The 25,413-nt window shown below is 35.7% G+C and overlaps 1 protein-coding gene across 1 annotated transcript in view; it reads left to right on the forward strand.

Moving 5' to 3' along the window:
* PTPRQ (protein tyrosine phosphatase, receptor type, Q) overlaps window positions 1-25,413 on the forward strand; it is a 232,711-nt gene that overhangs the window by 101,124 nt on the left and 106,174 nt on the right. The window contains exon 26 of the mRNA XM_010832015.1: window positions 22,514-22,837. Coding sequence (XP_010830317.1) covers window positions 22,514-22,837 — 324 coding nt within the window. The remainder of the gene's footprint in view (window positions 1-22,513; window positions 22,838-25,413) is intronic.

Here is a 25,413-nt window from a genome sequence, read left to right on the forward strand (position 1 = left end):
CTACTGAAGGATGTGAATAATAAAACCAAAAACAAAATCAATGAAATAAAAAACAGAAAGCAAGAGGAAAAATCAGGTAAACAAAGAACTGGTTCTTTGAAAGGATGAAATTGACAGGCTTCTAGTGAGCCCAAGAAAGGAAAAAAGAAGTCACAGATTTACCAGTATTTAGGAATGAGATCATTACGGACACTGCAGACATCAAAAAGATAATAAGGGGATAATACCAACAATGTTGCACCTTGGATGAAATGAACTTACTCTTTAAAATCACAGTGACCACAGCTCAGCTAATATGAATTATTAATAGATGCTTTGAATAGTCCTATAACTCCTAGGGGTATTAAATTTGTGATGGTTTCTTTTGATAGCACTCTAGTAGAGAAAATGAGAGCACATCTCCATTACTGCCAGATGTGGGGAGAAATCCAAGTTTCCCATTTGGCCTTTGGTTGACACCCAAGGGGAGGATGCTGGGTGAGCATGAGAAAGAAGGCTGCCCATGAGGCTTCCACCTCATAACTGCTTTCCCCATATCCTCCACTGACGTGGTGGACAGATCTTATTCCCTCTGGAAAGGGTGGAAGTTCTGGCTTGCTATTTTGCCTCACTCTATCAAAGATGGTGGGGATTACTGCCTAGTGAAGGCAGAAGACTAGTTTCTTCATTTGGCCTTTGTTGTCATGGGAGGAAGAGGGACCACAGCCTTTTTTCTGTAGCTTTTGGGTAGAGCTGTTATTGTCTAAACGTTTTCTATCTTGCCCAGGCTGCACTGTTTTGTTTTTTGTTTGTTTTTTCTGTTAGAGGGAGCAAGCTTTTACTGAGGCTTTTTCAGTCTGAGCTGGGTGCAGCTGGGGATTGCTGGCTTTGGGGATAAACGCGGCAAAAAGGAAAACCCAGGGAGCTCACTGCTGCGCTGTTCCCTGGGTCCTGAGTTCCCTAGTTGCTTTGTCTTCTCACCACCTTTCAGAAGCTTATGTTTGTTTTATATTTAATGTCCATGGGTTTAGTTGTACTTTGTGGAGGGAACTGGGTGAATATATCTACTCCATCTTGAAAGCCTGAAGTTCATTTGTGAGGATTTGTTGAATATCAAGCGTAGTACCCTTTTTATCCATATATTCAAGAATAAGTTATTTAATGTGTACGAAGTACTCTGTCAGGGGCTACTAGGAAAACTATTACAAAACAATTATTTTCTTATGCTTTTAAAATTTATATAATCTTAGGTCTTCATTAGATTTCAGAGATAATCCCATCAGTCATTTCATTTTGCAAATTTGGGAAATGAAGCATAGAGGCTTACTATCTACTGAGTTTGTTTTAGCTAATTATTAGCAGAACTCTTGCAAATCCAGGACTCTTTCTACTATATTATGATACTTCACTTACCTTAGAAATTTACCTGATCATTTGTACTTATTGGAATGAAAATATTTTTTCTCATTATTTCACAGTATCTAAATAGAGTCATTATGGAGTAGGGAAATTCAGTAATATAATATGAATTTCATTAATTTGTGGAGGGATGTTTATGTTGTAAGTATACTTACATACTTCTGTCCAAATATGGATTTAAAGTTTAGGAAAACTAATTTTCTATGATCATATATATGCTTAACCTATAATATTAAAAATACTATGAGTTAATAAGATCTATGAAATACTGAAGCCATTCTAGGAAATTTTATAGTTTCTAGACACATATCACATTTTTTATCCTGGATCAATTCCAAAGGTGTAATGTTTGCCATTATGAATTTGTGTCATAAGTATCAAATTCTAAATTATAAGTTTAAAAGTCCTTTTAAATGTAATTCCTTTTTGTAAAAAAAAAAAAAAAAGAATCTGAGTTACTCTGCATAATTCTCCTTGACCCCACTGATGTTCTAATACCTTTCATTAAGTGGACTCCAGGCAACCACTGTTTTCTTCATTCCAGCTCCAGCTAAAGCCAGCTGTTCTTCAAGCAACATTTTTATTAACTTATTTAGGAATTGGGGCATATCTTATTACCCTATTTTCCATTCCTGTTCTATGCAGCTGTAGTTGATACTTTTCATAACAGCCTTTACATATCAACCTCCTCCTCAATTTCACCTCATTTTTTTCTTATTTTCTTTTACTTCCCTTTTGAAGTAAATTATGCATGTGCGTGTACATGCAAAAACCCCTCTTCTTTCTTTTTGGTAACCTTTTGACTTAAAGGCTCAGGAATGTGCTCCTTATATTTATGAGATTATAAACTTCAGGGAAAAACATTTACTAATGGTGAAAAAACTCTGAAATGTAGGATAAATGGGTTTTAATGATAGCACAATTTCATTAATAATATTACATTAATTTAGACAATTAAAAAAAATCAGTGCAGTATGAATATAAAGAAAAGGCTTTAAGCAAATAGTAGGTTGTACAAATTATTGTTAACCTCAACTTAGTGAATTTCAAATATTTTTCATGGTATATAAGAAAACAACTTTTGAGGAAGAAGCCATTTTGTAAATATAAAATGTGCATAAATAGGAGCCACTCTATGATGAAACACTTTCAGAATTCAGATCAAGTAACATTTCTTAGTATATTAATTTTATTATTGTAATTTAAATATTCACTACCTCCTATTCACCACATCCTTGAATCACCCATTAATTCAGTGCCTGGATACCTTATTATGAATTATTACTTTAGAAACAATTTGCAGGGTTAGAAAGATAGTATAAATCCATATGGATCACAGTAATGAAATCTATACCAATTAAAGGCTATGGTAAAATCCAGTAGCTCAATTTTCTGACATTTTTGCATGTGTGAAAGTCGCTCAGTCATGTCTGACTCTTTGCAACCCCATGGAGTGTAGCCTGACAGGCCCCTCTCTCCATGGGATTCTCCAGGCCAGGAGCAGATTGCCATTTCTTCCATCTGGGGATCTTCCCAACCCAGGGATCGAACCCAGGTCTCCCACATTGCAGGCAGATTCTTTAACGTCTGAGCCTCCAGGGCAGCCCTTCTGACATTTATTACTAATTAAATTGGTCTACTTTAGATAAGATTTTTTTTAAGTTTATTATTTTATTTACTTTTGGCTATCCTGGGTCTTTGTTGCTGCACAGGCTTTTCTCTAGTTACGATGCATGAGCTTCTCATTGCAATGGTTTCTCTTATTGTAGAGCACAGACTGTATAGTTGTGGTGTGTGGGCTCAACAGTTGTGGCTCATGGGTTCTAGAGCACAGGCTCAATAGTTGTGATACACAAGCTCTGTTGCCCCATGGCATGTGGAATTTTCCTGGATCAGGGATCGAACCCTTGTCTTCTGCATTAGCAGGCAGATTCTTTACCACTGAGCTACCACAGAAGCTCTAGATAAGATTTTTTTTTAAAGCCAAGATTCTATTAGTAACGTATTAAATGTAACAAATATTAATGCTATTAATATTAATATTTAATATTAATGCTACTATTAATATTAATAATACATTAATATTTGTTATGTATGGCAGCCTAACATTTTTAGACTTGAAATTAAAAACTAATTTTGTATTTAGGACATTATTACAGAGAAATTATTAACTGTGTGAGACATACTCCTTAGAAACTGGATAGAATGCTATTATTATAAGTACTATTAGGAAATCTTCCTGAAGATTGAACAGTTACCAAAAGAGAATTGAAAGTAATTGTTGGCATTCTTGGACTAATCTGTAAGGCTTCTTTTCTAGTATGGACATATGAGAAATACAATAAAGCTCATGATTTTTTCCATAATATCAAGGTTTATAAAATATTAGTGTATCAGTATCTAGTATTTTAATTTTTTCTATATTTCTTATTTTGAATTTAGAATTCTTATTCTAAATTTCTTATTTTGAAATTATTGTTACGTTCTAATGGGAAAGCTTTTTTCTTTTTTTTTAAACATTTTCTAATTATGGGAAATTATATACAGTGAGATGCACAGAACTTAATTGTACAATTAAATGAGTTTCCACACAGGCGTACAGCCATTTTTAACCACCACCATTCAACACCATATAGAACATTTCCATCTTCCACAGAAAGTTCCCTTGGACACCCACTATCCTGATTTCAGTCAACACAGATTAGTTTCACTTGTTCTTCACTTATTGTACTCTTTTATATTTGGCCTATTTCTTTCAACATAATTGTGAAATTCAGGTTGTTGAGGGTTCAGCAATTTGTTTCTTTTATTATTGAGTCAATTTCCATCATTTGAATACTCCATTATTTGTATGTCTAGTGGCTTAGAGGGTAAAAAAATCTGTGTGTAATGCAGGAGATCTGGGTTTGATCCCTGGGTCAGGAAGATCCCCTGGAGAAGGAAATGGTAACCCCCTCCAGTATTCTTGCCTGGATAATTCCATGGACAGAGGAACCTGGCAGGCTATGGTCCACGGGGTTGCAAAGAGCAGGACACGACTGAGCGACTGACACTTTCACTTTCTTTTGACTGATGCATGAACTGTTCCAAACTGTTATGAATAAAAATGCTATCGATATTTTTATATAAAACTTTTTTTTGGACTTCCTGGGTCATAGTCTAGATCCATGTTTTAACTGTTCACGAAACTAACAAGTGCTTGTATGATTTTAAATACTCACCCAACGTCATACTTCTCAGTGTCAGCACAATTTGGCATTATCAGTCTTTATAATTTTAGACAGTCTAGCTGGTATAAAAGAACTTCTCTCTTATTATGAGTTCAATTTTCATCTCAGTGATGTTTAATGATGTTAATTCCTTTAACATGTTTATTGATCCTTCATATAAAGGCAGTTTTTGCTTTGCCTGGTGGTGTGGGGCCATAAAGATGAGTGTAAAGCTGTCTGTATAATGTGTGCAAGCAACCTTAATAATCAATGGGGAAAGTGATGCTCGTTCCCTAACCTTCAAAAATGTTTGCCACTACATTAAAACTCTGTTCCTGTCAGTTACAAATACATAAGAAATGAAAAAACTATAAAAGCAATATTTAATACACTGTAATTTAAAACATTAGAAATAATGAGAGTGAAAGTATTCACTTTCTTTATTAAAAACATATCAAGAGTGCTTGCATTCTTTTTCTCACTGTTCAGCTTATGATATAAAGAGAGCATCTTTTCTATGACTTGGCAAATTTTTATACTCCTTTCAGAGTTCAGATTAGCTTCCAACATGCATATGGGCATGTGACATGTGCACAGGAAAGACAGGAAGCAATGTAACTACACACTTTGCTGCCTGTGCATGAACTAAGTAACAGATGCACAGTGACCAATCAAGGATAAGTTTCGAAAGAAAGGATATGTTGGGCCTCACGTTATAATGTATATCTGTCTTTTTTTTTTAATATTTAATTTATTTGGCTGTGCCAAGTCTTAGCTGCGTCACTTAGAATCTTCAGTCTTCATTGCAGCATGCAGAATCTTTTAGTTGCTGCAAGCAAACTCTTGGTTGTGGGATATGAGATCTACTTCCCTGACCAGGGATCAAACCCAGGCCCACTGCACTGGGAGCTGAGTTTTAGCCACTGGACCATCGGGAAAGTCCCTCCATCTACTATTTATTGTGGACGGAACCAATAGCAGTGAAGCACTTTATGCAAGTACTCATAGTTAATATATAAAGGTAACAAAGTTTAACCCTTGTTTTGGGCAGTCAGGCGTTATTTAATTAAACCATAAAAACAGAAATTCAGACATATTAGAACATGCAAAGTGAGGACTGGTCTGTCATTCTGGGGAGCTTTCTGTTCAACACTTTAGCCTATATTTTATTGAGTGGCTTTTCTTTTTAGTGCTGAGTTATAGGAATTCTTTATATATTTTGAATACACATCCTTTATTAGATGTATGTATAACAAATATCTCTTAGTCAACGACTTGACTATTTCCTTAATGGTACCTTTGGATGAGCAGATTATTTTAATATTAATGAAATCCAAATCAGCAGTTTTTAATTTCACATTAGTACATTTTGTGTCCTGAGAAATAATTGCCTACTTCAAGATCATGAAAGTATTATCCTTTTATTCTAGAAAGTTTATCGTTTTAGCTTTAATATTTATATCCATAAATCACCTAGAATTTTGTATATATACATAGCATGAGGTATGATTTAAAGTTCCTTTTTAATATTTTTGCTCAATTTTTACAAAACTCTTTGTTAAAAAGTTTCTTTTTCCTTATTTAATTACCTTGGTAGCTTTGTCAAAAAGCAAATATTGGACCGTGTGCATGTCACTGTCTTTCTGAAATATATCCTCGTCTATTGTTTGTCCGCCTTCGTGAATTCCACATTGTGTTTATTAGTTTTGTAGGAAACAAGTCATGAAATGAGGTAGTGTGACTTCCATAAATGTGTTCTTTTCCAAGTTGTTTTAGCTATTTTAGTTCTTTGTATTTCCATACAAATTTTATAATTAGAATCACCTTGTTAATTTTTACCAAAATGCCCTGTGGCATTTTCATTGGGATTGCATTTAATCTGCTCATGTATTTAGGGAGAAGTGTCATTTTAATAGTAAGTAATCCATGAACATGGTATATGTCTCCATTTTTAGACTCTAATTTCAGCAGCGCTTTGTAGTTCACAGCAAATGAATTTTACATCTTTTGTTTAAATTATTCCTATCTAATATTTTATAATATTGGAAGTAGAGTTATTTTAATTTTAGTCACCAGTTGTTTGAGGTAGAATCTAGAAATACAGGTGATTTTTGTTTTTTTGATATTGTATCCTATAACTGCTAAATATGTTTATTGGACATAGAAGATTGTATATATTGCTTTAGAATTTTCTGCATTTAAAAATATCATTGCATCTACAATTAAAGTAATTTTTAATCTCTTTTTTTCTAAAACCTATGATTTATTTTCCCTTACCACATTGCACTGGCTAGACTCTGATACTATATCAAAGGATGTAATAAAAGGATATCCTTGCATTGTTCCCAATTGAAAGAGGAAGCATCTATCCCTCACTGTTTTGTATGATGTGTACTGTAGGATGTCTGTAGATGCCCTTGACCATATGCTTTTTTCTCTTGTATTCTGTTACTATGGTAAATTATTATTTACTGTGGTATATGATTAATTTTTAAAATATTAAGTAAACTTTACCTTCCTGAGGGCTTCCCTGATAGCTCAGTTGAAAAAGAATCCGCCTGCAGCACAGGAGTCCCCAGTTTGATTCCTGGGTCGGGAAGATACCCTGGAGAAGGGATAGGCTACCCACTCCAGTATTCTTGGGTTTCCCTTGTAGCTCAGCTGTTAAAGAATCCACCTGCAATGTGGGAGACCTGGGTTCAATCCCTGGGTTGGGAAGATCCCCTAGAGAAGGGATAAGGCTACCTACTCCAGTATTCTGGCCTGGAGAATTCCGTGGACTGTATAGTCCATGGGGAGAAGGCAATGGCACCCTACTCCAGTACTCTTGCCTGGAAAATCCCATGGATGGAGGAGCCTGGAAGGCTGCAGTCCATGGGGTCGCTAAGAGTCGGACACGACTGAACGACTTCACTTTCACTTTTCACTTTCATGCATTGGAGAAGGAAATGGCAACCCACTCCAGTGTTCTTGCCTGGAGAATCCCAGGGATGGGGGAGCCTGGTGGGCTGCTGTCTATGGGGTCGCACAGAGTCAGACATGACTGAAGAGACTTAGCAGCAGCAGCAGTATAGTCCATGAGGTTGCAAAGAGCTGGACATGACTGAGCGACTTTCACTTTACCTTCCTGGGATGGACCACATTTGATCAGATGCATTATCATTTTGTATATGGCTTGACAAGTGTTTGTGAGTTTTATTAACTTATCTAAAGAACTAACTTTTGCATTTTTTAATATGCTCTTATTAATTTTTATTTTATTGAGTCTTGATCTCTGTTACTTTCTTCCTTCTAAATATTTTACTTTTAATATGCTCTTCTTTTTTCTCTATTTTTATGGTGAGGATATAGATCATAGTTTTTTTCTTTACTTTCTTTTTTCTTCAGCTTTATTGAGGTATGATTGATGAACAAATATTGGATATATTTAAGGTATTCAGTGCAGTGCATTGATATATGTATCCATTATGAAATGATTCCCCCATCACACTATCCATCACCTCACATATTTACCTTTTATTTGTGTGTAGTGAGAACACTTAAGATCTACTCTCTTAACCATTTTCAAGTATACAGTACATCATAATTAACTATAGTCACCATGCTGTGCATTAGTTTCTTATAACTTATCCATATAACTAAAATTTGTACCGTTTGACCAATATCCTCCGTCACCTCTCTCTCCCCAGTCCCTGGCAAGCATTGCTCCACTTTGTTTCCATGAACTTGCCTTTTGTATAGCCCACACATAATACAATCTTGTAGTATTTATCTTTTTGTGTCTAGCATATTTTTCTTAACATAATGATTTTAAGCCTCCCTTTTTTCTAAATATAAACATTTATAGCTATAAATCTCCTTTTATATAAAAAATTATATATCAAAATTTTTGACTCTTTAAATAAAGATATTCTCTAATTTCCTTGGAAATTTCTTCTTTGAGCCATAGTTATTTAAAAATGTATTTAATTTCAAATTTTTGGTACTTTTCTAGATATCTACATATTATCAAATTTTAATTTTTTGCCATTGTTAGAGAATATGTCTATAACATTAATTTTTAAAAATTAGTTGGGACAGTTTCTATGGCTCTGCATTTAATTTATCTTGTTGAATATTCTTCCATGCATATTTGAAAATAAGGTCTATTTTTCAGTTGTTGTCCATAAAAGTTGTAGGTATTAGTTCAATATGATAATGTTTTACAAATCTATATTATCACTTTTCAGTAAAAATTATACTATCAGTTATTGATAAGCAAATATAAAATATCCAGATGTATTGTGGATTTGTCTATTTCTTCTTTAAGTCTGTCAGTAGTTTGTTCATGTACTTTAGAGTTTTATTTATTAAACGCATACACAGTTATAATTGTTATAACTTCCTAACTGACTCTTTAATCATTATAAATTATCTTTTATTTTTTTATTTTTTATTTTTTTAATTTTATTTTATTTTTAAACTTTACAATATTGTATTAGTTTTGCCAAATATTGAAATGAATCCGCCACAGGTATACCTGTGTTCCCCATCCTGAACCCTCCTCCCTCCTCCCTCCCCATACCCTCCCTCTGGGTTGTCCCAGTGCACCAGCCCCAAGCATCCAGTATCGTGCATCGAACCTGGACTGGTGACTCGTTTCATACACGATATTATACATGTTTCAATGCCATTCTCCCAAATCTCCCCACCCTCTCCCTCTCCCACAGAGTCCATAAGACTGATCTATACATCAGTGTCTCTTTTGCTGTCTCGTACACAGGGTTATTGTTACCATCTTTCTAAATTCCATATATATGCGTTAGTATACTGTATTGGTGTTTTTCTTTCTGGCTTACTTCACTCTGTATAATAGGCTCCAGGTATAAAACCCTCCTTGCCTTAAAGATTCTTTAGTCTAATATTAATATTGGCACATGCTCTACTGTTTTGTTTTGTATGTTTTTTTTTATCTTCACTTTTGAATTATTTGTATCATATTTAAACTGTATGTCTGGTGTACAAATTTTCTCTTGTGGGTAGCAGATAATTGGGTCTTTCATTTTTATCTTATTTGACAATCACTGTCTTCTAAATGGAGCATTTAATCTATTTATATTTAAAGTAATTAAGTAAGTTGGAGTGAAAATGTTACTCGCTCAGTCATGCCCTACTCTTTGTGACCCCATGGACTGTAGCCCACCAGGCTCCTCTGTCCATGGGATTCTCCAGGCACGGATACTCGAGCGCATTGCCATTCCCTTCTCCACGGGATCTTCCCGACCTAGGGATCAAACCTGGGTCTCCTGCATTGCAGGCAGATTCTTTACCATCTGAGACACCCTCGGGAAGTCCATTAAAGAAAGAACAGAGGAAAAAAGAGCTAGAAAACAAATAGCGAATAGAACTAAACTAAACTGAATTAGTTGAGGTTAGTTCTATTTGCTATTTGTTTTCTAGCTCCTCTGTTCTTTATCGCCTCCTTAATTGGAGGTTTTAGCTTTGTGTTTTAATTTCTCTATAAGATTCTTATCTATACTTCTTTGTCATTATTTTTAGTGGTTGATCAAGGGGTTACAATATAATTCCTGAGTTTATTGTAGTTAAATTAATACTGTACAACTTCACATAAAATATATGAACTTTGTAAAAGTACAATTACATATATATTGTCATACATTTGACATCTATATATTTTAAGTGATTTACATATATTTACATTTTAAACCTCACAATTTTTGGTATTACTTTTACTTGTATAGCCAGTAGACATTAAAATGAATGAAGACCATATGTTTCCCATATAATTATCATTATTGGTATCTTCTATGCCAGTAGTTATAAGTTAAATGTGACATCATTTCTCCTTCAACTAAAGAACTCCATTTAGAATTTCTGCTATCGCAGGTATGCTGAAATGAAATTCAGATTTTACTTCATTGAAAATATATTTATTTTGTTTTCACTTTTGAGGAACTTTTTCTGTGGATTATATAATTCTGGGTTGATAGTTGCCCCAACCCAATATTTTTCTCTTTAAAGATGTATTTCCTTTGTCTTCTGGTTCTTATTATTTCTGATGAGATGTTAACTACTATTTATATCACTATCTATTATGTATGAAAGGTTATTTAAGGGGCAATTTTCAAGATTTTTTCTTTTAAGCAATTTTATAATAATATGGTTAGTGTGGTTTCTGTTGCATTTATTTTGCTGTGAGTTCATTTAGTTTTCTGTATTGGTAAATTAATAATTTTCTAAAATTTGAGAAATTTGGGGCCATCATTTTTAAATTCTTTTTCTGCCCTTTACTATTCTTTTCTTCTGGGATTCTAATTCCGTACCTCTTAAAGGACAGGGCTTTATTAAAATTTCTAACTTTTTTTCCCTTTATTCTGTAGATCAGGTTTGTATTGATGTGCCATAATGTTCATTGACTATATTCTGCCATCTTTAATCTGGTATTAAACAAATTCAGTATCATGTCAGGTATTATAGTTATAAACTCTATAATTTCCATTTAGTTCTGTTTCCTTATCTCCATTTCTCTGCTGAAATTCCTCATTTGCTTTGTTTTCCATTAAGTCAAATAAAATATGTATCATAGCTTCTTTAAATTAGTTTTCTGTTAATTCCCACACCTGTGTTATTCCATGATCTTTCTGTTGAACACTTTTTCCTCCTGACTATGAGATACATTTTTTTATGTCAGTAGAAATTTTCCTGTCTGCATAGTAGTTTTTAAACCTAAATTTTATGTTGTTGGTGATGTTGTGCAGAAACTCTGGATTTTGTTATCTTCTTTTGAACAGTGTTGACTTTTCATTCTAACAAGCCATTAAATTACTGTATTATAGTTCTGTGAATGTGTGATTATGGTTTCAACCTTATCTGTGGAGAGAATTCCTTAATTCTTGGACAATAGAGCAAAAAGTAAATGTATGATCCTTTTGGGATTTTGAAATGAGGCTTGCTACTTAATTGCTTAATTTGGTGTGATTCAAATTCTGAATTTTATCTCATCCGCACTGGGAAGCAACTAAAATTTCTAGTAAGGTTTTCATCTGTTTCTTTCCACTTTGCTTCTTGGCATGCCCTATATACTTTCACAATTATGAGAATGGCTGAGGATTTTTAGGGAGTTCAGACCCAGAGTTTGGGTCTGACCCCTTAGTGGCTTCTTCCTTTTGCAACTACTCTGGCAATCCTGCATCCCTGACACCATAAGCCAGAAGCTGTCCCTCCCTGCCCACAGAGGTCATAGTTGTTATCTGCAGAAGGATCAGTGTGACACTAGCTATTCTGGCATGATCAGAAGAGATCTCTCAAACTCATTAGGTTGGGATAATAGAATGTGTTTATATAACTTTTTGACTACTTCAGGAAATTTTTGCATGATTTTGACAATTCTAGTCACACCATGCACTTTTATATATAATAGCCTTACTGAACATGTGAATACATAAAGGAAGGGTTTACATTGCAATAATATACATGACTTTAAATGGTATTTTTGTTCTTAAATATTTTGGCAATCCAAAATGTAACCGATTTTTCTATTGGCTACATTATTTCATGGGCTTCCCAGGTGACTAAGTGGTAAAGAATCTGCCTGCCAGTGCAGGAAACACAGGTTCGATCCATGGGTCTGGAAGATGCCCTGGAGAAGGAAATGGCAACTCACTCCGGTATTCTTGCCTAGGTAATCCCATGGACAGAGGAACCTGGTGGGTTACAATCCATGGGGTTGCCAAAGAGTTGGACATGACTTAGGGACTAAACAACAACAACATTATTTCAGTGTCTCCAGTCTCACTCAGTCCTTTGATCCTTTCTCCTCTTGACTTTTTTCCCTACTTCTCTCCTTTTATTCTTTCTCTCTCATAATCCTTGAACAACCCAAATCCGTCTAACTTATAGAACTTTCCCCAAACTTTTGATCCAGGAGTCTCTTTATATTTTACTCTATCAAGGTTTTCCATACAGCCAGTCTTTAAAAAAGAATGGTTTTAAGTAGCACTTGATCCAACCAGTCCATTCTAAAGGAGATCAGCCCTGGGTGTTCTTTGGAAGGAATGATGCTGAAGCTGAAACTCCAGTACTTTGGCCACCTCATGCGAAGAGTTGACTCATTGGAAAAGACTCTGATGCTGGGAGGGATTGGGGGCAGGAGGAGAAGGGGACGACAGAGAATGAGATGGCTGGATGGCATCACTGACTCGATGGACGTGAGTCTGAGTGAACTCCGGGAGTTGGTGATGGACAGGGAGGCCTGGCGTGCTGCGATTCATGGGATCACAAAGAGCTGGACACGACTGAGCAACTGATCTGATCTGATTGTAATCAGCATTGGTGACACTTGTTCATCAGTCAATATTGGTGATGGCATTGGTGATATTTTCTTCTTGAAATCCACGTATTCACCCATGCATCCATGTATCCATCCACTAGTTTGTTCACATATTCATTTATTTGTTAAATATTTCTTATGTACCAATGTGTGCCTGACATTATTGGCTTACATGAGTTTTTTTTTAATTTTTATAATTTCTTTTTCCTATTCTAATTTACCCTGGATTAAATACTGACTTGACTGAGACTCAATTTTTTTTTTTTTTTTGGTCATCTGCTATTCTGATACTATAAATACCATCCCCCTTAAATGTTTATTCACCCTCATGGATTCAAAGCCAAATTGTTTCTTCCTACCTCTTCCTCCTTTGTGGCTTAGCTGGTAAAGACTCCACCTGCAATATGGGAGACCTGGGTTTGATCCCTGGGTTGGGAAGATTCCCCTGGAAAAGGGAAAGGCTGCCCACTCTAGTATTCTGGTGTGGAGAATTCCATGGACTGAATAGTCTATGGTGTCGCAGAGTTGGACACGACTGAGTGAATTTCATTTCACAACTCTTCAAGATTTGAGTAGAATTCCTTAATTGCTTCTTTCTGTTAAAATATGTTCTTTTCTCTTGGTTTTTGGTGGTCTCAGAATTTCTTTCTTTCACCTCTTACTCTAAGCTTTTCCTCTCAAGACAATTCTATATATTCATGCTAACAAGATTTGAAACTAGCATTTTATTTATTCAAATTCCATCCTCAAGCAAATCAGCACTAACCAGTACATCATTCTCATTTCTTCTTCAGTGTCAGTAGTTCAGCTTAGTCTCCAGGTGGTATTAACATGAGTGGTCTTAATAGACAATTAATTCTGCTATATAATTACTCCCCTAAGAACTGCTTCTGATAAACTACTTCAAATCGAGGTTGTCATTTTGATAGATATTCTCGTGAGATGACCTGCTATATAGAGCTTTCAAACTAATGACTCTATAAAACAAATCAAGTCACTTTGCCTCCAAATAGAATGTGTCATCATTTTTCTTGTTGAGTTCTCCCCAAGAAAGTGACATTTTCACCCTGAAGTTTTACTGAGATATTTTTCTGAATCTTATGTTTTTAATAATATTTGGTTTAAAAACTATTATAGCTGTGGTCCATAGAATTTTGGATCCCTAATTGTCTACCTATGGGTGCACCGTGACAGACACTTAAATTTTTTTTAGAAAACCTTAGTCCTGTTTATGGATAGTTTCTCAGTTCTTTGATGAAAATGACAGTTTTATGATTTAATTTGGCATACTAATAAGAGTTCATCATTCCATATTCTCAGCTTTGTACATATTTACATAACAAATGTTGGGAAATTTTGTTTCACCTACTGCAGAATCTATCTCTGGTTTAAGCAAGACTGCCAGAGAGAAGTGTACTTAAAACTGAGTAATTAGAATCTCTGAAGAAATAGGTTTACATAAATGTGTTTGATAATTATTCCACCCACCTACATTGAGAGACAAAAGAAAGAGCCAAGTTAAACATACTAAGTATTTCCTATGTAAGGACGTTATTGATGACATTGTTTGTTAAATTATATGGTATTGTTTGTGTGATTTGGTGGGGGTCAAGGAGAGGTGGGAGAGCAATACCTTTGATCTCAGTACCAGAGTTTATTGCATGTTTCCTGTTCATTTAATTTGCCTTTATTTATGGTCACAGAGATTTACCATCTTAATTTTTTCCTTTGTATTATTTTCTGTTGCATGAGAGCCAAGTCATAGCCTACTTCTAGGAAGTGTACAATGTACATTTGATCTATTAACTTAATGCTTGGGTTTATTCCACTTGTTTACCCCTGTTTTTTCTCTGCCTACTATATCATCACATTTTGGGCCAATATTCTTTTGCCTCTTTCTTTTAGCTCTGTTCTTAATTATTCTTTGTTATCATTGTAACTTATATTGTCTTGGATATATGTGGTATCTAACCAGTTTCTATTAAGTTTACCTTATATAACTTATTATACAGAGGCTCAGGATTGTCTTTAAGTTTATACTTTACCAGTTAATCTCTGTCCCTTGTTCTCTGCATTCTGCAATAGTCATATAAGCTCATCTCTCAAAGTTGCAGTGCCTTTCAATAACACCACACTTAATACCACCACCCTCCCCCACCCCACCCCCCATTTTTTTCTCATAACTTCCTTACAATTTCTTTTCTCCAATCTGGTATATTTCCCAGCCAGTGACAGACATCTTGTTGCTACGTAATGTATCTCTCTCCTTATTAATCTACTTAAACGTTATTTCTCCCTCATCTCTACCAGTCATCAATTGCTCCTTCAGGTTATACCTCCCAGACCTTCTCGTTCCTTGGAATCTTCTTTTGGCATCACCTGTATGTGATAGTTTCTATTGGCTAAATTACTTTCATATATATTTATATCCTAAGACTTGGCACACCACTCAATCTGAATGCCTAGTAAATGATATTGATTAAATTCAAGTTAGATAAAATTCAAAATTCAAAATTTATCTGGTATGAGGAAATTTTTTTGCACTTAATTTTGCAGGCATTTCTATGTTTATATTGAGCCATATTATTTTGGTGTTAGCAAACTGTATTTTTGTTTGTTTATGCTCAGATCATATATTTGTACCTTGTGTTTTGTAGTTTATCTAAAATAAGTACAGACAAAAATATTCCTAAACTAGGAAAGATTGTGTTGATACTTTGGTAAGTTTTATAGATATTTATAAATATAAAATTTTCAGACATTTGTTTTGCTTAAAAGAGAGTGTATCTGTGCTTGAAGATAAATGTATGCAGTCATGACTAAGAATTAAGGAAACTTGGTCTCCATATTACCACAGTTAACCAGGTTAATGCTACCATCCTAAGAGTGTAGCAACTTCTAATAACTGATATTCAGACATTTAGAGAGTAATTATATTTTATACACATTTTCACCTTCTAAGTGGGATATACTAAGTAATCACTAAAAGCTGATATGCATTTAAACCGTTAACAAATTTTACTTGTATAGATCTGTAGACTTCATTTCAACCGTGATAAAAGTATTTCTCTGATAAGAATAATTTATGAATAAAAATATAATTTACGGAATACCTTGGCAGAGAATGTTGATCGCTTCATCACAGTTCAGTCATGTTCAGAAAATCTAAGCAAGCTGCGTGATTATTCCAGGAAGCATGGAATGATGTGTTCAAATGAGTACCATCTGTGAATAGAAAAAGTTTGAGGTTTTTAGTCATTCTTAAAGAATGGAAATCTGATTCTCCATGCTAAAATGAGTGTAATCCTTTTTGTATCTGTAATTCAATAGGGCAGTTGCCTTGAAATAGTCTAGTTCAACACACAGTTCATCAAAAGAGAAGATGCTGGATATAAATGAAGTTTACTGCTAGTTATTTATATGCACATCAGGTAGCTTTGTTAAGAAAAAAAAACTGTCTATGAAGTTATACTATATATTTGGCCTCAGATTAGATTTATTTCTGGTTCATCTTTCTAAATACATTTGAGTGAAAAGTGTGGACAAATTTTTGTAGCACATGAAAACCAAAGGACTGTGTTATGAACCGTAATTTAGTCAAATATCAACACTTACTGAGTGGCCCATCCATGCCAGACTCTGGGTGTCTTGTGCAAGGCCCATGCCTGTGCTGTCATAAGGAAGGCAATTGCATTTATTGTTACTCTTCCTTTAGTTAGGTTAGAATAACTTGTATAGATCTTGCTTCTTTGCCAAGTTAAAGTACTGTCCTATCTAGACCTTTACTTCTCTGCAAAACTTAATTACAGAATGTAGAGCCTGTGGACCAATATTAATCTGCTGAATTTTTTTTTTTTTTTTTACTGTGCCACAGACTTTGCCATTAAAGTCTTCTTTCCTGAAATCTGAGGGAATAAAAAAGTTGATCAGAGAGCCATGTGCATCTCATCATCCCTTCTGCTGAAATACAAGGAAAGGGTAGCCTCTTTTGCCTTCTCCAGCTCCTAAATAGAGAATGCATCCTTTTTTCCTCCCACCTCTAGCTGCTTAGTAAACCCTCGGTAAAGGAAACAGGAAAGGAGTAGTTGGTGATGGACTAGAAAGAAAGGAAATTTCTGATCATACACACTGGATCTTATGGGACAAAAGCAGTCAATGGTTTTAATGCAAATTAAAAGGCAATACAATACTTATCAAGTATTCTCACTGCACTTAGGATAAAACTAAAAATCTTGAATCTAGCCTACAAGGCTCAACATTATCTGATTCTGGCTTACACCTATAACTTTCTGTCTTCCCATTCACCTCCTGGTATACCCAGTAGCCTTTACGTGTTTCCACTGTGCTATGTTTTCTTATTCAAGCATCTTAACATGATGTTTTTCACCAGGGAGGCTACATCTTGTCTGTCAGATCTCCTATTAAATTATAATTCATCAGAAACAGTCTGGTGATTGTCTATCTAAATCAAATCTCCTGTAATACCCTCTTATTTATTTGTTCATACTTTCAGAAATATTTTTTAAATGCCTGTTTTGTTCCAAGAATTAGTCTAGACCTTCAGAGACACAATCTAACATGTAGGTTGGCATTTATGTATATATATATATATATAATATATAAATAAATTTGGAGTAATTGCTCAATCTTTTTTTATTGATATGAAGGCAGAACAAAAACCTTTATAGATCTTTGGTATAATTGTTGATGTAAAGTGTAAATGAAAATAGAATTAGGCCTGCTTATGGTGGATTTTCAGTGTCAAACTAGGATTTATAGGAGATATCAGTTTAAAATAAGGAAGGCTGTACAAACTAATAGAGTGCTCTGGAATCAATTTTTTAAAAAGCCCCTCAAGATTTTGAGTTTGCCTTTGTGTGTTTAAGAACAGGTTAGATAAGTAGAGACTGGTCATTTGTTAGTGGAAAGTTGTATTACTTTTCTATTGTAGGTCATGAATGATCACAAACTTAGTGATTTAAAAAACAACACCCACCCATTTATTAGAGAACAGTTCTGTAGGTCAGAGTCCTACTGGTGTGCTATGCCTGGATTCTCAGAGTCTCACGAAGTCTCACAAGGTCAAATCAAGCTTCCATGGGGTAAGTGCTCATGTGGGGTGAAGGTTCTCTTCCAAGCTACTATGGTTGTGGCAGAATACACTTTCTTACAGTTGTGGAACTAAGATCCCCAATTCCTGGCTGGCTTTTGGCCAAGGACTGTCTTTAACTCCTAGAGAGGTCCTGAATTCTTTGTCAGGTGGTCCCTTCCTTCTTCAAAGCCAGTAGTTGAGAAATATTCATACATTGAATCTAATCTCTTGCTTAAAATACTTCCTCTTTGGTAACTAGCCCTGCCCCGCCCCACCCCCCAAAAAAAAAACACCTCTCTGCTTTTAAAGGATTCGTTATAAAATCAGGGCCCTTGGATAATCTCTATTTTAATACATACTGTTTTAGTCTTTATTTGTAGAATATTTATTTACTTATTTGCCTATTCCAGGTCTTAGTTGTGACATGTGGGGTCTAGTTTCCCGACCAGGGATTGAACCCAAGTCCTTTGCATTGGGAAAGCAGGGTCTTAGCCACTGGGCCACCAGGGAAGTCCCCTCTCCTTATTTTAAAGTAAACCGATTTGGATTCTTAATTGTAGCTGGAAATTTTTTTTTGCATCAGCGCCTATATCAGTGTTTGGTTGAAAAACTGGAAGAAGGCATAGAAGAAGGAGAAAGTGAAGTCACTCAGTCGTGTCCGACTCTTTGCCACCCCATGGACTGCAGCCTACCAGGCTCCTCCATCCATGGGATTTTCCAGGCAAGAATACTGAAGTGGGCTTCCATTTCCTTCTCCAGGGGATCTTCCCCACTCAGGGATCAAACCTGGGTCTCCTGCATTGCAGGCAGATGCTTTGCTGTCTGAGCTACCAGGGAAGCCTGGAAGAAGGCATATATACTGAAATTCTTAGGGAGATCTGCCTCCATAAAGGTCAGACGTAAAAAGACAGGTTGACAGAGATCATCTCTGAACTGCCGTCAAATTCTGATTCTGTGATCTTCTGATTCATCTGCCTGTTCTATGGATTCTACCACCAAAATAGATCTAAAAATTCACTTCTTTCCTATTGCTACCATCTTATTTCTTCTTTGCTGAACAAATCAAATGGTCTATGAATTTGTCCCTTTACCTATTTGCGAGTATGACTGGATTTGAAAAGATGTACTTCTGAACGTCTCATTCTGACAGCTTGATACAGCTTTCTATTGCTTGACAAACGATCTATAATCATGATGTAGTATGTCCCCAGACTCTCTTTGTTATTGCCAATGTGAATTATAAGCCATAGTGAACTTGATTTGGGTCACATTACCCTCCTCTTCTTGAATCTCTGCCTTTATAGTTAGTGAAATCTTCTCTGTTCTTATGCAGTCTTTCCTTTTAAAATTTTTTCTGAACCCCCAAATCAGTCAGGTTTCTCTGGTCTGTGTTAGATTAGTTTGAAATGTATCTTATCATGAAGTACTCTGAATTAAAATTTAGTGGCTGAAGGATTTCAATAAATAATGGAAATTCTACTTTTTAGCGAATTATGAACTTCTTTTTTCCTTATTTTTAAGGAAAAGGTACATTTTCCTTAAAAATAACTTTTTCTCTAATTGCTTTTATACATAACTAAACATACAAGAGGGAGTGTGCTATAAGTAGTCTAGTAAGTGTTCTGTTTGTAAGGCTACTTTTTTAGAGGTTAATGTTTGATTAAATACAGCAAGATATGATAAAACATGTTAAATATTTGAAAACAGGCTAATTGTATATGATCATATAGCTTTAATCTACTATTTGTTTTCTATTGCATTAGACTTTTTCTTCTCTTCCAGTTTCGTGTGTGTATACTCAGTTGCTCAGTCACGTCCAACTCTGCTATCCCATGGACTCTAGCCTGCCAGGATCCTCTGTCCATGGGATTTCCAAGGCAAGAATCCTGGAGTTGGTTGCCATATCCTTCTCCAGGAGATCTTCCTGATCCAGAGCTGAAACTCATGTCTCCTGTGTCTCCTGCATTGGCGGGTGGATTCTTTTCTACTGAACCGCCTGGGAAACCCCTTTTCAGATTTAGGCAATATTAAGATATAATCTATAGGTCTGTAAAACAAATAGAAATAAATATCAAATTTTAGGCTATGCCTGTACAGGATGATAATATCAACTATTCCAGTTTGTATCTTTAAAAAAAAAACAAACTTTTTTGACTTTTATTTGACTCGACCAAATTGATTTGCTGTTTTTGAGCCATGGAAATAGAGTTGTGATGTACTATTATTGGATGAGACAATTCAATCCAGATTGATTTGGCCATTTATTAATTTTTTTAATGTTGATATAGCTATTTGTGGGATTGACTTGTGTAATACAATTAATATTCATATTAAAAAATTGTCTGTAGATAATGCTGTAAAAATTTAAGAGAACATTCAAATTTTTTAACTCAAGTCCAGACCTCTCTACAGAACTCCAGACTCATGCATACATCTATTATTTGACCTCTTCTGGGTATCTGATAGGCAATTCAAAGTTAACAAGCTCAAAAGAAATCCTTAGTCTTGCTCTGCACCGTCTACTTCTTGTACAGTCATCCCTTTCTTGGTGAATAATGACTTTATCTTTCTTTTTGCACCTGAGGACCTTAGAGCTTTCCTCTACTCCTCTTTCTCTCTTCTACCTCATATGTCACATGTCAGCAAATCATCAGCTGTCCTTCAAAATTTATTCAGAATCTGAATACTTCATTTCTGCTGCTTCAGTTCTGCTGCAGGCCATCATGATGTCTTATGCTGACATTGCAATTGCTAACTAATTACTCTGTTTTCACCCTCTCTCCCTTGTCCATTCTAAACAAAACAGCTAGAGTGATTCTGTGAAAATGTATGTTAGAACTCATAATTACTCCTGCTCAAGTGAGTCATACCAATGTTCTACACGTGGTCATATACAGTCAAGTCTTCAGTGTTTTTTTTCAGATCTCACCTCCTACTAGCCCACTGGCCTCTTTTTTATTCTTCAAATATTACCAGGCATGATTCCAGCCTAGGAGTGTCATCATGCATTTGCCTCTGCTGGGAATGTTCTTCCTCAAAATATTCACATGGTTAGCTTCCCTACCTGCATCAGGAACTTCATGTCTCCTCATCAGTGAGGCTTTCTCTCTGACTACTCAGCTTAAAATTTCGCTATCCTTGGGAACTCTTCTTCCCTTTCTTATTTTTTTCCGTAACAGTAATCATCATGCGGGCTTCCCTGGTGACTCAGTGGTAAAGAATCCTCCTGCCAATGCAGGAGATATGGGTTTGATCTCTGGGTCAGGAAGATCTCCTGGAGAAGGACACGGCGACCCACTCTAGTACTCTTCCCTGGGAAATCCCATGGGCAGAGGAGCCTGGTGGGCTGCAGTCCATGGGGTCGCAAAGACCTGGATACAACTTAGAGACTGAGCACACACTCATGCAATCATCATGCAAAATGCTGTATGTTTTGTTGGGCTTCTTTGGTGGGGGTATTTACTGAAATCGGAATATGCTATATTTAGGAATGAATGAGTTTTTAATGAATAATTTTCTAACTCATTTATTTTTTAATTTTATCTTTAATGCATACATTAACATAATGTTTTATGAATAGTGTAATTTTCATACAAATCATTGGTATCATTCCTATCTCAGCCTTTTGAGCGAAGGTCCTTGCACACATGCAAGGGCAGGCATGGCTGAAGAAAGTGCCGCATCACTGAAGTCATTGTTCTTTTATATTTCCCACTATAATACACTTAAATTTCTTGTCTAATAAGTGGCTACTTCTTGAGAACAAAACATAAGCCTGGGTATTTTGATTTCCTAACACCAACCCCAGAGCCTGACACGTAGTATGCATATAGCAAACCAATAGAAATGTGAAATCTGATAATGATCCCAAGTAGGACAATATGATTGTAGATGATACCTTATTCTGTGTGTAAATGTCACTGTGGTTGATGGTGTTCTAGAAAGAGTTTTACTAATTTTAAATATGTGCAACATAAAATAAAAATTACCCAATTGTATAAATTATTAATTCAGTCAATAATGTTTCTTTATTTTATAATCAGCATTTACTGTAAGATGTGCTTATATCTATCTAGTCATTTAAATATAAGAATGTCTTTCTTGGGAATTGAATAGCAAAACTCAGACCATACCTCTGAAAATACAAAGGATTATATAAGCCTGCAATTTTCCTTTGTACTAGTGTTTATATAAGGAACTAAAGTAAGTTTTTATAAGCAACTTGTGAGTAAATTTGGGAGCAAAGTTAGGAATAAAAATATCACAATTGTTTTGTCCCCTAACCCTTAGAATCCTTGATTGCTCTCTGAAGCCTCACTGTAAGTTTCTGCTCATTAAATGTGGGCGTCTTAATCTAAGGGCAGTTGTAATAAGAGATCACCACTATGTACATAGTAAAAAAAATTTGTAAATCCTGTTTCTTCATCCCATTTACACAGTGTTTAGTAATTCTAATTGTTTTCATTTTTTCCCTTTAATTTGTAGTTCCCAGTGTTCCCATGAATATTGCCTTTTCTAATGTTCAGTCAACTAGTGCAACATTGACATGGATGAGACCTGACAGTATCTTTGGCTACTTCCAAAACTACAAGATTACCACTCAACTTCGAGCTAAAAAATGCAGAGAATGGGACTCTGAAGACTGTGTTGAACATCAAAAAATTCAGTACCTCTATGAAGCTGACCTAACTGAAGAGACAGTATATGGATTGAAGAAATTTAGATGGTATAGATTCCAAGTGGCTGCCAGCACCAATGCTGGTTATGGCAATGCTTCAAATTGGATATCTACCCAAACCCTGCCTGGTCGTAAGTATTGTCCTGTGTATGTATGTATATATTAATTTTGGATTCAAGAAAAAGCTCTTTAAATGTTTTTCCATAGGAGTCATTCAGGATATAGGTAAAGATTGCTCTTGTTACTTTAGTTTTATATTTTAAAATTAACTGGTTGCCCTACTTGCTTAAATAACATCATCACCATCATAGCATTTAATTTTTATTGAATTGAATGCTAATGGGAAGTTCAATTTCAGCCATTATTAGGGCTTTTCTCAAACTTCAGAATTGTATCAAGGTCATAGAGTCTTAAATTGCAACAAAGCATTATGGTCTTCTCTGTGGTCTCTCATCAGGCTGTACTGATGGCCACTGAGTACCCTTTGGCTTTGCTTACATTTTCCCTTCATATCTGGAAGCTCTGCTGCTCTTAAGTCAGGTTTTACCACCTTGTCAGTGATTGTAGGCTTACGTGCGCGCGTGCACGCACACACACACACACATTTATACACATGCACATGGAGTTCCACTGATGCTATTGTAGATCTTTATAAATAGTGAAATAAACTTTGATCCAGAGCTTTTATTTTTTTGGGGGGGGTGGTCACTGAATGTGTCTCTTGTTACTATTCCCAAGGGTACCTAGAATAATGTTTGTATAGTAAATATTCAATGAATATTTGTTTGTTAATGCAATTAAGCATTTGTGATAGAATCCAGACAACTCAGCCTTCAGTACGATTGTCCACCCTCTCCTCTGTGGCACTCGGACTCCGTTTCTGTAAGGTCTGCCCACTGGCTTTTCTCTTACCTCCCTGATAGCTCTTTCTCAGTTTCCTTTGCTTATTCTCTCTCTCTCTCATTTTTCTAATCTAAATGTTGGAGTATTCAAACATACATAGTTGGCCCTTTTCTTTATCAATGCCTAATACCTAGGAGATCCTACCTTAAGAGACTTTATCCTGTCCTATGGCTTTAAAGTCTCCTTATATAGTGATCATTCTCCAATATCTATTTTTAGGTCTGACTGCTCCCTGGAACCCAATCAGTATATGTACCTGATGAACTGACATCATTGGGCAGATGTGTGTAATATCCTCTCAAAATTAACGTGATCTAAACACTAAGCCTTCTCAGCATCCAAATGTAGAAAATGAGAATCTTGCACTGTTCTTTTCCTCCTCTACTCTGCTAATGACTTATTTTTACCATACTGTCTAAACACATCCCTCCTTTTGCATTGCTATTAGTCCTGTCCTTCCTAACTGCTCCCACTGCCTTAACCTAACTGACCTCCTTGGCTTTCATACTCATCTTTTAAAATGTAAATCACATGATGTCACTTCCTTATATAAAGCTTTTCAATGAATCTCCATTGCTCTTGGAATACAATTCAAATTTCTTAATATGTTTAACAAAGCCCTTATGTGACTTGACTCTTACCTAACTCTCTAACCTCATCCATTATAATTTCCCCATTACTCATTATCCTCCACTTATACTGGATAATTTTTGTTGCTTGAACACCTGAAGTCCTAGAACTTGGGGCTTTGCATGCCCTGTTCCTTTGCTTCAGAATGCTTTTCTGTGTCCATCTTTGCATGAGCAGCTTTTTATAATGTATACTTCTGCTGAATAATTCCTACTCAGAATGAATTTCCCTGACCACCCAATCTAAAACAGCCACACAGTGTATTTCAAGAATATCATCTTAATGAAAATTTATAATTACCTGATCATTTTTATGTATTTGCTTATTTTTAGATTTTTTTCTTGATCATTACTATTTCCTTGTTGCCTAGAATGGTACCTGGCAACAGGAGGCACTCCATAAATATCTCCTGAAGGAGTTAAACTTGACTGAATAAGCTAAAATGGATGAGGGAGCATGAACTGTTTTCCAAAGCAGGGAATAGAGAGGATGACAGAGCCATAAAAAGAAAAGGAAAATATGGGAAAAAATCAAGTTCAAGCTGGTTTAGTCAATAAGTGTAGTTATGTTTACTCTGTTAACTTTGAAAAGAAATAACTCTTACAATCTAAGTGACTAGAATACAGAAAGAAACAGGTGCTTAGAGATTAGAACATAGGTAAAGTGAGGCATTTTAGTTGTTTCAGCCAATAACAATAATTAGAATTACAAGTGAGAGAAGAATGGGACACTGAATTAATACATGTTAAAATCACAGGGACAACTGTTACTGAAGACATCATACAGGTACCATAATGAATGAAGCAGACTGCTGATGTAAGGTGGTTGAGAGAGGTGACTGCTGCTGCTGCTGCTGAGTCGCTTCAGTCGTGTCCAACTCTGTGCGACCCCATAGACGGCAGCCCACCAGGCTTCCCCGACCCTGGGATTCTCCAGGCAAGAACACTGGAGTGGGTTGCCATTTCCTTCTCCAATGCATGAAAGTGGAAAGTGAAAGTGAAGTCGCTCAGTCGTGTCCGACTCCTAGCAACCCCATGGACTGCAGCCTACCAGGCTCCTCCGTCCATGGGATTTTCCGGGCAAGAGTACTGGAGTGGGGTGCCATTGCCTTCTCTGAGAGAGGTGAACACCACGGCAAATTAACAAAAGGTGCTGTCTATGGGGCAACCTCTAC

Source organism: Bison bison, unplaced genomic scaffold (assembly GCF_000754665.1).
Source record: "Bison bison bison isolate TAMUID 2011002044 unplaced genomic scaffold, Bison_UMD1.0 scf7180017864535, whole genome shotgun sequence".
NCBI lineage: Eukaryota > Metazoa > Chordata > Mammalia > Artiodactyla > Bovidae > Bison > Bison bison.